The sequence below is a fragment of the Coenobita brevimanus genome, chromosome 99 (assembly GCF_032717465.1).
Source record: "Coenobita brevimanus isolate Jiangsu-jjx chromosome 99, ASM3271746v2, whole genome shotgun sequence".
In the NCBI taxonomy this organism is placed as follows: domain Eukaryota; kingdom Metazoa; phylum Arthropoda; class Malacostraca; order Decapoda; family Coenobitidae; genus Coenobita; species Coenobita brevimanus.
The window spans coordinates 5426112-5444889 of NC_137052.1; the positions used below are offsets into that span (position 1 = coordinate 5426112).

Here is an 18778-nt window from a genome sequence, read left to right on the forward strand (position 1 = left end):
CGCAACTTAGCATTTCTTCTTCTTCTTGACTTTTATTTTTCTGATTCTTTCTGGTTGGTAAATAAACGTTTCGTGCTAAATTTGTTCCCCTGTTGTTTTTAGTTGTGTTCCACTGTGTCAGCTCATTCGACTAATCTGGGTTACGGCAAAAAGGCCTATCCTAAACTGTTGTTTAACTAAACTTAACCTGACCCAACTTAACTATACCAAATAATTTAATCTAACCTAACCTAACCTAGTATCCAGTTGGGACATTGGGAAACGAAAACTTCCGCTGAATATGTCGAGACAGTCGTAGGTACAATCTGAGGAACGTAATGATAAAATATGGGAAATTTGTCAGCAGCAACAAGTAATTTACTGCCCTGAAGGATTGCACGAATAGATTCCACTGTATACATACATATATATATATATATATATATATATATATATATATATATATATACTGTATATTATAATGTTACATCATACTCTAGTCATTATGTAAGTGATGATATCTTAAGATTTAGAAATATGTAGACAACAAATCGCTGCCTTGTTTTCATGAAGCATGTGTTGCTTAGTCTTACAAGCCATATTCAGTTGCCGTTATAATTAATACTTCTGTTATTTGCCTTTACTTTCTCAGATATCGCCAACCAACTCCCTCTCATATTCTCCTGCACACTCCAATGAGAAAACTGCATTAAATCACACAGTCCATAGACCTCCAACACCCTTAGAAAGGTTAGTGCATTTATAGTTTACTAAATAGGATGAAAAGTCTTCACTGATTTTCACCAGAAAACCTTTCTTTTATATATGAAGTTAGTATCTCTCTCTCTCTCTCTCCCTCTCTCTCTCTCTCCCCACAGTAAGAGTCTTCCTATCAGACCACCAGTAATCCGAATATGCCAATTCTCTAATTTTTTTAAGGCAGAATTTTTCGAATTTTTCAGGCCTTCATTTAAGGATTTATATGGCTTGGACTTGCTCTTGGGCTTGGATATACCTGCCTTCAATTACAGTAGTAATAAAAATTTGTCCGTGATAAAAGTTGATGTTAAGTTTATTTTCAGCCAAGTTGGGGCAGAAACTAAGATTTTTGAGATTTCACCATGCATTTATTATGAAATACAGTTACCTAAATTTAGGTTCCCTCACACTTTAGGATGTAGTCTTCCATTGATATTGAAATTGGTTTAAGACAGCTACAGTTGGCTAATGCGCAGTTATTTTATTCTCAATACCCACTGCGACTTAGAAATTCTACAAATTATAAATAACTTTACTCATGGGGAAAATTATTTATGATTCTAACCTCTCACCAGAGTTGCCTCCTTCCACCATACTTACACTTGACTAGTCACCAGTGAACACTAACACCCTTTCAAAACAGTATGTAATGCATAGATTTAATGGGAATGAACAATATTGTAGGGTTCTTACTGGACTCCGACTGACAACAGCACTTATGTTGACAGGGGAGGGGGTGAGGTTCTGAGGCTTTAGGCACGCTATGGCCTCTCAGCACGAGGCGAGCGTGGTAGTAGTGGGGCCACTAGCCATGGGTGAGAAGCATTGTGATTGGCTTGTCATGCTTGAATATGATTGGCTTCTGGCCGTGACTAGCGTATATGGCGTCGTGACCTGGAAAGCTCCGCAGAAGTGAGTCACTTGAGACAGCGACGACTGCTATCAAATTGGTTGTCATGACATATGAAACAATCATGGTTTGGGCTTTGAAAAGTATCATGAATTTGGAAAACCATGACTAACAAACCCACTATATATGCGAGTTGACTGTATATATATCATCATCCAATCCTACATTGCCTCATGAGAAGCGTAGGAGCTTGGGGCTAGGCAAGTTGGTCCTGACATTTAAGATGAGAGTGACTAGCCTCACTCAACCCTGAGTGTCATTATGTGAGCAATAAACCACAACCACCCCGTGGATATAGATCTTCACCGGCTCAATCTGATTGGAGCGACGTAATTACCCATTAAACCACCAGGCGCCAGTATTTGGTTATATGGTTACCACCCAGTGTAGTAAATGGTTTCCTGCTGTACAGGAAACCATTTGGCTTGTCACTCATTGTAGAGTCACCCACAGGCAGAAGGAAGAGGAAAGAATGAAGGAAAGAAAGACAGAAGAGGGAGTGTAAAGTCACCTGTAGGCAGAAGGATGAGGAAAGAGAGAAGGAATGAAAGACAGGAGAGGATGGAAGGAAAGAAGGATGGAGGAGAGGAAAGGGCAGACATCCAAGGGCAGCACTACATCGAGTAAGTGGATGGTGAGCGCCCCCGCCTACCACTGTATATATATATATATATATATATATATATATATACATACACATGGCCTGTTGGATGGCCTACAAATTTAAAAATCAGCCAGGCCGCTGGCCAATATCTGGCCATGTGTGGTTGACAGACTGCAACCCGCCAGCTGAGTAAAAATGGCTGTTTGAGAGGAATGAAGTCACAGAGTGTGCAGTGAGGTTGGATGGTGAGGATATGGAGAATGTGAGTGCATTCAAGTACTTGGGTAGTGTGATGAGTAAGGATGGAACTTTGGGGGATGAAGTGCGTGAAAGGGTACGGCAGGAAGGAAGGTTGTTGGTACACTGAAAGCAGTGATGAGAAATAGGGAGGTGAGTATGGAAGTTAAGAAGTCACTGCATGATAGTATTGTGATCCCTACCCTGACGTATGGAAGCGAGGCATGGACCTTGCAAGAGGGGAACAAGTCAAGAGTGAGAGCAGTGGAAATGAGTTACTTGAGAGGAGCATGTGGAGTGACGTGGAGGGACAGGTTGACGAATGAAGAAGTGAAGGAATGCTGTGGGGTGGATGTGGATGTGGATGTGGTTGAGAAGATTAGGAGAAATACACTGAGGTGGTTTGGACATGTGAAGAGAATGGAGAATGAAAGACTGACTAAGAGGGTGTATGTAGGTGAGGTGGAGGGAGGGAGAGGGAGAGGTAGACCGAGGATGAGGTGGAGGGATGGAGTTGAGAGGTATATGAGGGAGGGGGGGGTTAGTTGGGGGGAGGGTAGTCAAATGGTGGGTGACAGAGCGACTTGGAGGCGTTTTGTCTGCGGCCACCCTTTGCGGGATTAGGGCGTCGGGCTATAGATAGATAGATAGATAGACCCCTTCATCAAACGGTCAGAGTCCCCCTGCTGCCCGGATCACTGGGATCATACTGGCCACCATGTGAGTAATACAGACCCTAACTGACCAACTGAGCAAAAATGGCTGTCTACCTCTCCACGGAATGGTCAAAGTCCCCCAGCTGCCGGGATCACTGGGAATATACTGGCTCCCGCATGATTAATACAGATCTTAATTCTCCAGCTGAGCAAAAATGATTGTCCGCCTTTTCACCGAATGGTCAAAGTTCCCCAGCCATCCAGATTGCTCCGAAGCTACCAGCCAAGCACGAGTAAAACAGACCCTAGCCCACAAGCTGAGCAGAAGTGACTGCCTCTTCACTGAATGGCCAAATTCCCCCAGCTGCCCAGATCACTGGGAATGTACTGGCTACGAGCGAGTAATATAGCCTCTAACCCACCAGCAGAGCAAAATCGCCTGTCTGCCTCCTCACTGAACGGTCAAAGTTCCCCAGCCGCTTTCACTTCTTCCCCCCTCCCATCCCTTCTCCATCCCCCTCCATGCTCAGCGCTGCTAGGCATGTCTCCCTCCCCATCCCCCTGCCCTCCCCTGTCCCTGCTTAGTGCACTGCCTGCCTGGCCTCTCACCATACCTCCCTGCATCGCCATGAGCAATTTTTTTATTTTCTGGCAATTTAATTGAATACTGTAGGTCATATCAAGAGTCCGAAAGCGCCAAGAGAAAGCTCGTGAAATTCTGCATTTAGACCTGTGCATAGCTCTTACATATGGTGGGCAAAATTTTGTGCTGGGATGGTGGGAAGTTATTTGAAGCTATTTTTACTCTTGAACAAACTAGTTCTCACTGCATTTTTGTACTTTTACTCAACAGTTTTGTGTGTTTTTATTAACTTATAGTATAAGCATCAGCAAAAATGATGGTGTACAGTTTATACCAATGTAATCACCAAGGGCAAACATGACCGTGGAAATGTTTTTCTTTGTGTGTGCAGAAGCAGCCATAGCTGGGTTCTCGGCTCTCTTAGGTGTCCCAGAAACTTACTGGAAACTTATGGTCCTCGAAAGTGTTAGAAGCCTTTTTGCAACCGTAGTCTTCATTGACTTTTTCGTGGATATTTATTGTTTATGCATTGTTTTCTTAGTGTCTAGCATTATATTGGTTATTCCCATGTGTGTTTCATTGTCTACATAGCTGAAAGACTGAAGAACACTGCCACAATCAGAATGGGGTGCTGTTCATGTAGGTGGAGTATGTGTGGATTAGTGTCTAGCAGTATATTGGATATTCCCATGTGTGTTTTGATGTCTTAATACAGCTGAAAGATCAGAGAACACTGCCACAATTAGAAGGAGTCCTGTACATATAGGTTGGGTATAAGAAGGCTATAGGTAGAGTAGAGGATATTGTCCTGTATCCGGATTTCTTCTGTATTCGGACATGCCATTGTCTTTATTATGTCAGATAATCGAAGGATTAATATATATATATATATATATACAGTAATCACTCCAATATCCGACGTAATAGAGCCATAGGTAGGTCCGGATATTGGTTCTGTCCGGATAATGGGCCCCAACTCATGGACCCTAACTCAGAGAAACACCTATACAACTCCCTCTGGACATGCATAGCACCTATTTAAGACCCAAATCATTCCAATAAGGCACATAAATGACTGAAATCAATCCAAAAGAAACATAAAATGAGGGTTTAGAAATTGTTCATACATTAATAAACATTCTGGTACTTATGGACCCTAACCTAGCCTAACTCAGAAAAACACATTCCTACTGCACATGCATCGCTACTAACACCCTATTCACACCAATAAAGGACATTAAAGAGTGAAATGAGGTAAGTATAGTATGGAAAAAAGTGCAGTATGAAACATTCTGGCTACTTACAGCAAGTCCCTGGCCACCTTGATGAATAACCGCCTCCTCTCGGACTCTGACAGTAAGAACGATTTCCTGAAGCACTTGCAGTACACTGTTCCTGAAGTCTTGCACTGAACTTAGTCAGTAACACACAGAACTCCGTTCTCTTCACAGTGTGCACTCTTGTCTAACTAATGCTCCATTGTAACTTACTAAGTGTTGCACTTTAACTTTTCCCATTCAGATAATTTTCCAAAGCCAAACAAACAAGTCTATTTACATTAAAATTTTTTTCTATTGAGTCTTTTCTCTCACAACTTTAAATCCTTAACACAACACACTGTTTTTTTCACTGCACAACACTAAATTCCCGTGTGGTCTAGTGGAGAAGTTCTTGCTGTTTATTCACTGTCAGAGTCCGAGAGTATCATTGGCAGGCGACCTAGGGGTGCATCGCTGGGTCGTGCTGATGACGTACCCACTGCAGACGACTCTGAAGACAGCCGCAAACTCACGTCGAGCGGTGACTCCACCGTGGCTGATGTGCTGGGCTGTGGCTCGGAGCATGAGGGTCTGCCTTGGGGAGGCAACGGAGTGGAGCCAGGGCTGGGCACAGCGGGGGTCACGGGCCTGAAAAAACTGTCAATGGTTGATTGACGCAATGACCGACGATTCTGACGATAGATGATGGCTGCCTGAAAGCACGCACTTCCTCCACGAGTCCCAAGGGCCCCATCTCCCTGTCGCAGTCCGGGTGTTCCAGGTAGTCTAGGACGAACTCTAGATGTTCCCGGAGTGCACTCAGCTTGGGGATGGCTGGAGTAGTGTCCTGCTGAGAGGAGTCCGCATCATCATCGCCTTCAGCGTCGGAATCTTCAAGTGCGGTACTGACACCTGCAACCGAAGACGCGATCTCGATATCAGACAACGTCTGATACCCAGGATCGCCCTCGTCATCATCCAACCACTCACGAACATCGTCCACATCTACATCGTCGCCGTGCATACGTAGCCGTGCATGGAAGTCATCCACGTCAAATCCTAGAAAATCGTACTCCACATCCGTTCCGAGAAGCAGATGAGACCAACCATTTTCCAGAGTCTTCACAGGGACTTCCTTCCATGCAGTTGCCCAGTTGTACAGCGCAGACTTGCTGTTGTAGCGGCGAAGGTTTTCCAAAGTCCGCTTGCCTCGTGTGTCCCGTCCCTCCCTGCGCTCGTCCTCGTCCTCGAGAACAACCATCACCTCGTCCAGGAACTTCCGACGGTATAGGCGCTTGTTGCCACGATCACTCCTTGGTCCATTGGTTGGATGAGAGCAGTCGTATTAGGTGGCAGAAACATGCACCTAATCCGGCCATTTTCAGCAACCAAGTCCTTGTCGCACGGGTGGGCAGGTGCATTGTCGAGGAGAAGGAGGGCCTTTATCTGGTCGCGCGGGATTCCCAGTGTCTTCCTCTGGTAATGGATGACCTCCTTGATGAAGTGACGGTGAAACCAGTCTTTGAAGATCACAGCTGTGAACCATGCCTTCAAAGAATGGTACCAGACGACAGGAAGAACATCCATCACCCCACGAAGGCACCGAGGCTGCTTTGCGTGGCCAACAACAATGGGCTTAAGCCGGTGCATGCCGTTAGCACTGGCACAACACAAAGCAGATATCCGTTCCTTGGAAAGCTTGCGTCCAGGTACACGCTTCTGTCTCCTCGGCTAGAGTGTTCGTTGGCAGCGAGCGATAGAATAGGCCAGTTTCGTCTGTGTTGTAGACTTGACCGAGAGTGAGGCCCTCCCTGTTGATCAAGCCCTTCACCTTGTGCGGAAACTCGTCAACTCCATCCTCATTAGCGTCCAATGCTTCGCCATGTGCTTTACGGTTGGTAAGGCCATGCCGCAACTTGAACGCGAAGAGCCAACCCTCGGATGCCTTGAAGTCTAGGGCGTCGTGAAGCCTGGCGAACTTCTCAACAGCAGTCTTCAGCTCCGTTCCACATACCATCACACCAGCAGCACGTTGTTGTCGATACCAAATCAACATGGATCGGTCGATTTCTGCAAACTTAGGGGTAAACATAACCTTCCTTTCCACGTTGCGTTTGCTTCTCGACGAGAAGTCAGCCATGTACTGCATGAGTTTGTCTTGGGATCTCTTGATATCGAACAAAGTAGACTGGGACAGGTTAAACTCGCGGAGAATGCGGGAAGAAGACCACCCCGCATCTACTTTCTCCAATATCTCCCGTTTCTTCTCCAGAGTCAACACCACTCTCTTTCTTTTCTTAGGTGGCGGGGCCATCATCACACACACTAAGAGGATGCCCGAGAGCAGCAGGAGGCCCTGCAGCAGGTAAGGCACCACCACAAAAGCGATCACGTGGGCAGCCATTACGACGAGCGTGCACTCGCGGCGAGAGAGAGACGGAAAGTGGGGAGGATGCAGCGGCGCTCTATCGGACGTTGGAGGAATGACGCGCCACAACAATGCTCTCCCGTGCCGCGCCGGTAGGTTCAAATTACGGACGGGTTTTTTTTTTTTTTTTTTTTTTTTTTTTTTTTTTTTGAATATTGGATCCCAAGACGATTATGTCCGGGTAGTGGGGATGTTCGGTTATTGGGCGTCCGGATATTAGAGTGATTACTATATATAATATATATATATATATATATATATATATATATATATATATATATATATACAGTATATATGTATATATATATATATATATAGAGTATATATGTATATATATATATATATACAGTACAGTAATCACTCTAATATCCGGACGCCCAATATCCGAACATCCCCACTATCCGGACGTAAGAATGTTTCATACTGTACTTTTTTCCATACTATACTTACCTCATTTCACTCTTTAATGTCCATTATTGGTGTGAATAGGGTATTAGGAGCTATGCATGTGCAGTAGGAAGGTGTTTTTCTGAGTTAGGCTAGGTTAAGGTCCATAAGTACCAGTCCAGGAGCCAGTCACCAGAATGTTTATTATTGTATGAACCTACTTCTAAACCCTCATTTTATGTTTGTTTTGCATTTATTTCAGTCATTTATGTGCCTTATTGGTGTGATTTGGGTCTTAAATAGGTGCTATGCATGTCCAGAGGGTGTTGTATAGGTGTTTCTCTGAGTTAGGGTCCATAATTACAAGTCCATAAGCTGGGGCCCAATATCCGGACAGAACCAATATCCGGACCTACCTATGGCTCTATTACGTCGGATATTGGAGTGATTACTGTATATATGTATATATGTATATATATATATATATATATATATATATACACACACACACACACACACACACAAAAGAACTGAGTAAGGCTAAAGAGATAGTATCAGTAGTTATGGAGGGTAACAACGAAGCTCAAGAAGAGATTGAAGAAGTGTTTAGGCTAGGAAAGTACAAGGAAGGAGGGGCGAGACCTTTTAACCCGTACAGCGTCGCGGTGGTATATATACCACCTGAGCTCCCAGTGACTAGAGCGTCGTGGTGGTATATATACCACCTCATATTCGCGCACTTGTAGTAAGTCTTTACATGTCGTGACAGTGTGAACGCGACCTTCTATGAACACCATTGTTTCATTCCACTGTCTCACTGTACAACCTGACCCCTCCAGGCCTCCCTTACCCCCTCCTTGGCCTACCTAGGCCATCACTCTGAATTGAGCTTTTACGCTGTCAAGATGTCTCAAGCTCGTCATTCCTGTCTCTCCCAAGAAGAAATAGACAAAGCTCTAGACGATACTGTATCGTCTAAGATGAGTGAAAGTGTGGTATATGCTGATAGCGATGCATCATTAGTGGATAGTGATAGTGAGGATGAGTATTTACGTTTTCATGTTTATCATTATTATTTATCACAATAAGTACATTTTTTGAATAGTATACTGTACTTCAAGCGTTTTGGTTGTTTATATAAGCATTGAATACGAAAATGTAAGCCTAGAATTGTCATAACTGCATTTTTATTTTCCCCCACCAAATATACGTAAAATCTCTGAAGTCTACGGGATGGGAATGAAAAGTAAGCATTCTTATATACGAAAAAAAAAAAGTATTTCCTTGTGGATTTGAGTGACTTGATCTGTGAAACTCATGTTTTTTTTTTTTTTTACCTATTTATTAGTATTCCTTTTTTCCACATACCTTACTTTTCTGTTACAGTAACTTTTCTCTAATTTCTATACCTTTCATCTGCATTTTATGTTACATTTTTATGCCTACAATATATATCAAGATATGTATATTTTGTGAATAGTTTAGTCTATTGTAAGTATTTTGGTATCTTAGACATGTGTAGTAAATGGATAAGGCTTACGAAAATCGTCGTTGACTAGCCGCGACCGAATTACGTAAGGGCTGTAAAACTCTATGGGGGGAAAAAAACGTAATTTTCGGCAATGCCCGACATGGGGAAAAAAAACAATCTTCGAGTTGAAAACGAACGTTTTCATGAATGAAACTCATGTTTTTTCAGCATTTCTGACCCATCAAGCCAATAAAATTTTTTTCCATAGTCCCAACGCTGGGCGTGTACATATAAGCCAAATCGGCCGACGCTGTACGGGTTAAAGTTTAAGTCTGAGACAGTGGTATATGAAATCATCAACAGAACATGGAAGTTATCATAAAAGGAGGAGTTCCAGAATGTTTGGATAAAGAGAGATGCAAATGAGGAAGAAATAGCTAAGATAAAGGAGCTAGTAAAGGAAGCCAAGGCAAAAAACGAACAGAGAATGGAGGAAGAGAAGTCAGTATCCTATTGGAGAGTTATGGATCAGAAAATAAGGAATCGGTACCAATGGAGAGAGCGAGAGAAGAGGGAATAAAGCACAATGAAAAAAAGTTGGAAAGTGACATATACTAATGTTGATGGTTTAATATCGGCAAGGATAGAAAACGATTACTTGAGGGTACATAAACCGGATATCATGTGCTTTGTAGAGACCAAATTAAGAGAGGATATTGATATCCATATGGGAGATGGTAAATACAAACTGTGGAGAAGAGAAAGAAAAGGAAAAACGGGTGGAGGACTGGTGATAGCAGTGAAGAACACCATCATTGTGGAAAATTTGGAACTGTGAGAGGGTAAGGCTGAAGCAGTGAATATGAAACTAGAAACTGGAGTGAATGGCAAAAGAGACATCGCAGTGGTATATGTGCCCCCTAAGACAAGGGCATGGAATGACGATGAATACCAGGAGATGTCAGACATGGTTAGTTATATACAGAAAGTGATTGAGGAAAATAACAACATAATTCTGATGGGTGATTTTAATTGTAAAAGAGGTGAACTAGGAGGAATGGGACTCAGGAGGCAGTGAAGATACATGGTGCACTAAATTGTTAAATATAGCAATGCATAATGTAATGACCCAGTAAGTCAAAGAAGAGACAAGATTCAGAGGTGATGACATGCCAGCTTGACTAGATTTACTGCTAACCAAAGAACTTGACATAATTGAATCTCTGAAATATCTGTCTCTTGTAGGGAAAAGTGATCATGTTGTCATTGAGTTCCAGATAATAAAGGGGAATGTGGTGCCAAGAGATGAGCTTTATAGGCAGGGAAGATACAACTTTGGCAAAAGCAAAGTTTACAGGATTGAGAAAATTTTTTGAAAATATGGATTGGAGAAAATTCACAGAAACAAGAGAAATACAGAGGAAGTGGGATATCTTTCTAGACCTCTATAATTTGGGAGTGGAAAAACATGTTCCAAGAGTAAGTGGGAAAGAAATCAAGAAGAAGTATTGGTTTAACTGAAGGTGTATGATAGCAGAAAAAGAGAGTGACATGGCAAGGAACAACTGGAGAAAGAGAGATAATAGTAGAACAAAGAAGGACTATTGAAGAACTAGAAATGAATATACAAGAATATGTAGAGAGGGAGAAAGGAACTTAGAAAAAGGTATAATTGACAGATGTAAAGAAGAACCTAAATTGTTTTATAGATTTGTTAATGGCAATTTGAAACAAAAGGAAGGAATCACCAAGCTGAAAGTAGAAGGAGAGGTCTATAAAGATGCAGCAATGCAAGCTGAAATAATGAACAAATGTTTCCAATCGGTTTTCACAAAAGAAAGGGATTTTGTGGAGAGGGAGGGAGTGACAAGAAATATAGTGATAAAAGGTGCAGAAGTGCAAGAGCAGGAAGTGTATAAATTACTGGAAATTCAAGATGTAAGGAAAGCCTCAGGACCAGATGGAATCTCCACTTGGGTACTGAAAGATTGTAGTGAACAACTGGCGGATAAGATCACGGTTTAATTGTGTGTTTACTGGAAGAATGGAAAGTGCCTCAGGAATGGAAGAAGGCCAGTGTGGTACCAATTTATAAGGGAGGAAACAAGGAAGAACCCCTGAATTATAGACCAGCGTCCCTGACCAGTGTAGTCGCAAAGTTGTGCAAGAGCTTTCTGAAAGATAGATAGATAAAATATCTGGAGAAGATGAACATTTTAGCTGAAAGTCAGTTTGGATTCAGAAGTGGAAGGTCATGTGTTTCCAACTTGATGAGCTTTTACTCAAGAGCGATTGATGTGCTACAGGAGAGAGACAGCAGGGTGAATTGTGTGTATTTAGATTTGGAGAAGGCCTTTGACAAGGTACCACATAAGTGACTAATGTGGAAACCGGAGCGCATAGGAGGACTGAAAGGAAATCTCGTGGAGTGGATAAGAGACTTCTTTAGAGATAGACAAATGAGGACAGTAATAATGGACCAGATGTCTGGAAGGAGGGAAGTAACAAGATAAGTCCCACATGGCTCTGTGTTAGCGCCAGTAATATTCCTGATTTACATAAACGATGTGGTAGATGGAATGAACAGTTATGCAGGTCTGTTTGCTGATGATGCAAAGATCTTGAGGAGAGTAGAGGTCGAGGAAGACTGTAAAATGTTACAGGAAGACCTAGATAGGATACGTGATTGGAGCCGGATGTGGGAAATGAAATATAATGCAAACAAATGTAAAATATTAGAAATGGATAAAAGTACCAGTATCATCTGCAAACAACAGTACAGGGAGTTTCCAAACATTACCCTCTCTCATTAGGGCCACCCATCATCCACTGCCCTACCTTGTATCTCTTTTATTACCCCATCCATGTACAGATTGAACAACCATGGAGACATGACACATCCCTGTTTCAACCCAACCTTCAAAGTGAAAAATTCACTCAGTTCGCCATCCACATGCACTGCAGCCTTAGCACCATCATACATACTCTTCACGGTATTCAACAACTTCCCTTCTACTCCATATATTCTTAATACTTTCCACAATCCTTGTCTATCCACCCTGTCATATGCTTTCTCCAAATCCATGAAGGCTGCATACATCTTCTTTCCCTTCTCTAGAAACTTTTCCACTAAAGATCTAAGAATGAATATGTGATCTACACAACCTCTTCCTTTTCTATAGTCTCCCTGTTCTTCTCCAACTAATTCCTCTGTTTTTTCCCTAACTCTGTCTATAAGTATCCTACCATACACTTTTCCTTTTACACTAAGAAGACAAATGCCCCTGTGATTACCACACACTTCTTTTTCCCCTTTTCCTTTGTACAAGGGAATAATTATACCTGACTTCCAATCCTCCGGGACTCTTCCTTCCTCCCAAGCCAATCTGCACATATTCCACATCCATTCAACTACTATCTCTCCCCCATGCTTCAGGATTTCACCACACACTCCATCAATTCCTGGGGGTTTCCCCAATTTGACTTTCTTCATTGCTTCCACAACTTCTATCCTACCGATTTCTTCCCGTTTTCTCACCTCCGTCCTTCTCCCAGCCATTCCCCAACCACTTATACTCGCATTACTTCCATTCTGTATGTTTAACAATTCCTTAAAGTGTTCTCTCCATCTGCTTACTTTTTCTCCCTTCTCCACTTGTAATCTACCAATTTTACCTTTCACTCCCCTACAAAATTCACTGCCACCCTGTCTTACTCTCTTCACCTCTTTCCAGAACATTTTCTTACAGTCCCTCCACTTTACACTCAAATTCCTTCCAAATTCCTCATCCACTCTCTTCTTACTCTCTGTTGCTAATCTTTTCACCTCTGTCTTCCTTTCTACATATAACTCTCTCTTCCTTCTCTCAACTTCTTACAAGCCCCAATTTCTCATCCATTCATTGTATGCTTTCTTCTTTTGTGTCACAGCCTGTCTCACCTCTTCGTTCTACCATTCTGTTCCTTGCACCCCTTTCCATCTTCTCTTCACCCCACACACCACATCACATGCTGCACATATTTCTTCTGCGACTATCTCGCACACACACACCTTCCACGTCCCCCACCTGCTCCGATTCATATTCTCCAAATCGTTCCTCCACTTCTCTCTTATATTCTGCCTTTTGCTCATCCTCTTGTAACCTTTCCATTCTCCTTGCAACTACTCCTTCCTCCCATCCTTCCCTTCTTCTATTTCTCCATCTTACTTTGATCTTGATTCTGGCCACCACCAAATAGTGGTCAGAAAGTCCACTTCCCCAACCTCTATAAGCTCTTGCATCCATTACACATCTTCACCGACAGAGATGGACCTTTTCCAGGGTCGTGGGGAAATAATCGCTGTATCACTGACGAAAGGAAGCTGAGCCTAATTGTGACCGTGTTAATGAGTGCGTGAGTGGTGGTCCTGTCGAACAGTAAGAAAAACAAACCGCGGTTTCTGTCATAAAAGAGACAAGATAAAGTGAAAACAGAAAGTCTCCATATGGTTGAATCATGGAGGAAACGGACGGTGCATTGTTTACGATCAGTGAGAAGGAATTTGAGGGCTTTTGTGAAGAGGATGTGGGAAAAGAAAGTATTACGTTGAACCAGACAAGAATAGCAGGTGTAGAGAACACAGTGGAGAGGAATGACCAGAAGATAAAAAAGGTATGGGCAGTGATTAACCCCTTAACCGCGGGGCGTCACTTTCGTGACGCTCGGGCGCAATGGATCATACCGCGGGGCGTCACTTTTGTGATTCTGTGTTATTTTGAATTATCCCGGGCTTTCAAGTGGTGGCTTGTATCATCTATCAGTACTGCCAATGTTCAACACTAGTCAGCACCCCAAATCTCATCTATACTCCCATCCATTGTTGACATTTTAGCGATTTTCCCCCCTTCCTGACTCCCTTCCCTACCTCCCCTCCATTACCCTGTCCTCTCACCTTCCAGGCCGCGCTGCGCTAAGCAAATCTCCCCCGGATTTCTCCACAGATTTCATCCATTGAAATAAGCCCTATGCCCTATACTTATACAAAATAATATATACCAAAAAAAAATAAGGTAAGTGATAGTGGTATACACCAGGAATTGGCTAATTATCACCTGACAACATCTCACATGCATTCATTCGCTACATTACCACGGTAATTTCCCCTTTGAATTATGCCTTGTAATCTATGTCTGTAATAAAAATATATATCAGAAAGGAAGGGAAAATCCTAAGTGACATTTACATTCACCTGGAACTACCTATTTCTTTATGTATTGCCAAGATTTTCTACCAATAATTTATTAGCATGTAAGTTAGCAGCTGTCATCCTCATTGTCATTGTCAACCCTTGCCTTCTCAGATAAGCTGCGGCATTTAGTTCCTTGTCCTCTGCTGTGGTTAAAATATGTCGCACTCGCGCCCAGCCATTTCTGCCGCTTCTGCGCCCATTGCAAAGGGCCCCCTGACCTCTACACCCAGAAAAAGTCGTGAGGGAAGCAGGAAAGGACTAAGTGACTCTGCAGTGGAACGTGAACTAGCGGAATTGTCAATGGTGATGATGGATAGTGATTTTGACCCTTCGGGGGAATCGTGTGATGAGCCGGGTGAGGAAATCGTGCCAGAAAGTGCTAGTACGAGTGCTTCAGTGTCGAAAGTTATCCCTAGCTCCAAGGGAAAGGAGCTGTTAGTGCAGCAAGGGAAGGAATTTGGGAAGGGAGTGAAAAGGCGGCGTGTTAGCCCCAGAACAATGGCCCCGCGTGACCCAGCCCGCCATGAGTCCCGAGTTGATTCACCTCCCCGTTCCCCAAGCCCCACTTCACTCATTTCTTCCTCTTCGTCTGCTGAATTATCTCTGGAGTCTTCGTCGTCGGAGTCACCACCAGCATCAACAGTGAAGGCAGGCCATAGAAGAAGAGGTAAATCCCTGACCAGTAAAAGTAGAGTTGCTACTAGAGTAAGGGCTGCTAGTGCTGTACGGCAACTCAGGGTCAGTGCGAGTGACCTTGAATGGGGTAAATCTCCCTCACAGCCACCCACCACCCTCACCCATCCTACATCGCCACGACAGGGAATCCTGGATGCCTTCGCGTGGATGGAAGGGTCCGATTTTGTGCCAGAACATTTAGTTTTTGATGAGAGTTCCTCAGGAGTACAGCCTGCCTTCACTCTTGACGATGATGCTGAGTGTGGACTTCCTTTTGGCCTTCCTAGATGACGAAGTCATGCAGCATATATGTGATGAGACCAACAGGTATGAATCACAACGTGCTGCAAGTGGTACAGGTGCAGCCAAGATGCAACAGTGGTCCATGCTGAGAGTGCAGGAGCTGTATGTGTTCTTTGCCCTCATGCTTCTCATGCCACACTCAAATAAGCATGAGTTGGAAGAATACTGGTCCATGGACCCCTTACTACCCTCACCCACCTTCAATAAGTACATGGCCAGAGATCGCTTCCGGAACATCATGGGAAACCTGCACTTTGCCGACAACAATGTACCTTCCCAAACCGACCCACTCTGGAAGATCTGGGAGATTCTGAGCAGAATGAAAGATAAGTTTATGTCATTCTTCCACCCCTTTCAGAAGGTTGTCATTGACGAATCCTTGGTTTTGTTCAGAGGACGTCTTCGGTTTGTACAGTACATTCCAAGCAAACGCCATCGCTTTGGAATCAAGTTCTTTGTACTGTGTGACTGTAAGATGGGGTACATCCTTGACTTCGTCATTTATTCAGCCAGCACTGTCGATCTGGATAAAACACAACCCTTTGGCTTCTCAGGCTGTGTAGTGAAAGTGCTCCTTGAAAAGTATTTTGGTGAGAATCATGTGCTGTATACAGACAACTATTATACAGCACCAAAACTTGCCAAATACCTTTCAGTGCACGGCATTGGCTCCTGCGGCACTGTCAAAAGTAATCGTGCCCACTTCCCTAAATTCCCAGAGGCAGGAACCTCGCAGCGAGGAGACGTGCACCAATGCAAGTCTGAGAAGATGCTGGCAATACGGTGGCATGACAAGAGGGTCGTGCACATGCTCACCACTGTACATAAGGGGGAAATGACAGACAGTGGGAAGGTCGACCGTAGGACAGGCGAACCTGTGATGAAACCTGATGCTGTGTTAGACTACAATATCAACATGCGGCTGGTGGACAAGTCCGACATGATGATTGGTGAGATCGACTGCCTCAGGAAGAATACTAGGTGGTACAGGAAAGTTTTTCTGCATCTCATAGATATGACGATGCTGAACGCCTTCATCCTGTACAAGATGAGGGTCAAGCCACCCAAGTCCTTCTCCCTGAGGTTGTTCGCCAGGACTTGTGTTCAGCAGCTGCTGGAAAGATATGGTAGGGTGACAGCAGCAACTCCAAGGCGCCATCCAGTAACACTTCCCAACCGACTTGAGCAGAGGGCGTATATGGATCGGCACAGACTGGTGCTAATGCCTGCCACAGGCAAAAGGAAGGCTGCAATCCGGAGGTGCCAGGTGTGTGCACATACCACCCGTTGCACACCTGAGCACAAACGCACCTTTTGGCAGTGCGCTGAGTGCCAGGTTCCCATCTGTGTTACCTACTTCTTTGATTACCACAGCCAGAAGCAGATCTAAAAGTGCAAGTGGGAAAGGAGAGTAATGTGAAAATAATGTGTAAATAATGTGTAGATAGCAAGTGAAAGCAATGGATGTTCAGTACATATGATTGAACAGTGTATTATAGTTTTATCTTACTGAAAGTGACAGTGAATAACATAGTGTAAGTAAACTAGAAGGGTAAATATTGAAAATACAATAGAAAATGTAAATAGTAATGTAAGTAATTAGTAATATAAGAATATGAGTACAAATACTTTATGTTATAACAGTGAAAGTGAATCCGTGGCTCTCTACGTATTTTACTGAATGAAAAATTGAATGACTTCAGTGACAATAAACTAATACTACTGAAGGAAACTTATGGATAAAAACTCCAGATATATATAAGTGTTATATAATAATAGAAATATAAAGTGTGAGGGGTTTTATGAATAATAAATGACAGAGTACCAAGAGCGAACTAGCGCAAGTGCGAAGGTCATACGCGCTCGTAATTTTCATTGCTTTCACAGTGTTTTTTTTTTTTGGAGTATGGATCCTAAACTACTTGATAATCATAGAGTAGTGTTTATGGTGTTAATATCTGGCTGTGGTAATCATATTACGGGTTGTCGGGAAGTGTAAAGTGGAGACTTCGTTACCCAACTTCAGAGGTCTCCACAAGTCCTACGGTAACCGACGAAGGCTCAACAAACATTCCAGGAGAAAGCTGAATGTATGTGCCATAAGCATGTTTAATTTTATTATTCTAGGACTAATAACTGATTTTTGGCAAATATTTTTTGAGAGTCTGTCGGAGCCCGAATAACCCCCGCAGGACACGCAAAACATGGGTAAACATGCCCGCGGTGTAAGGGTTAAAGAGCTACAGGAACGGACAATAGAGCAGGAAAACGAGATCAAAAGTTTAAGGAGTGCACTGGAAAAAATCTGTACACGTAGTGATGAACAAGAAAGGGAAGTTACTGAATTAAAAGTGAACAGTGAATCAGCCTCGAATGAAATAAAACAGCTTAAGAGGGAGAATAAGAGGTTGGAAGAGGAAAGGGACATGATGAAAAGCAAACTAGATGAGTATGAATCCAAGTCAAGAATACAGGAAGAGCACATTAAAGTAATCAAGGAGCAACATAAGAAGTGGAAGAAAATTCAGGAAGAAGGAAATGTAAATTTGAGAGAGATTATAGACCAACAAAGCAAGGAAAAAGTGGAGAGGGAAGTGGTTAGGGTGTTGAGAAGTAGAGAATCTTTAGTTAGAGATGTAGCAGATAAGAAAAAATGTATAATAATTTCAGGAGTTAAAGAAAAACGTATGACAATAAGATCAGACAGAGAAAGAGAAGAACTGAGTAAGGTTAAAGAAATAATATCAATAGTCATGGAGGAAAACAACGAAGCTCAAGAAGAGATTGAAGAGGCGTTTAGGTTGGGAAAGTATGAGGAAGGAGAGGCAAGGCCATTGAAGGTAAAGTTTGTCCCAAGCAACAGTTAACGAAATTATCAATAGAGCATGGAAACTATTGGATAAGGAAGGGTTTAAAAATGTTTGGATAAGGAGAGATGCAAATGAGGAAGAAAGAGCTAAAATAAAGGACTTAGTAAAGGAAGCAAAGGTAAAAAAACGAACAGAGAACGGAGAAAGAGAAGACAGTGTTTTATTGGAGAGTCATGTATCAGAAGTTAAGGAAGTGGTACCGGCAGAGAAAAGGAGAAAAGAGGGTATAGAAAACATCAAAAATCATTGGAAGGTGGCATATACTAATGTTGATGGTTTAATATCGGCAAGGTTAGAAATCAATGATCTTTTGAGGATACATGAACCTGACGTTATGTGCTTTGTAGAGACCAAGTTAAGAGAAGATATTGATGTTCATATGGGAGATGGTAAATACAAACTGTGGAGAAGAGACAGAAAAGAAAAA

General features: G+C 42.8%; 1 protein-coding gene across 1 annotated transcript in view; it reads left to right on the forward strand.

Annotated features, from left to right (window-relative positions):
- The window catches only part of LOC145414371 (muscle calcium channel subunit alpha-1-like), a 1622725-nt gene that overhangs the window by 1500912 nt on the left and 103035 nt on the right, over nucleotides 1-18778 (forward strand). The window contains exon 42 of the mRNA XM_080283905.1: nucleotides 632-729. Coding sequence (XP_080140031.1) covers nucleotides 632-729 — 98 coding nt within the window. The remainder of the gene's footprint in view (nucleotides 1-631; nucleotides 730-18778) is intronic.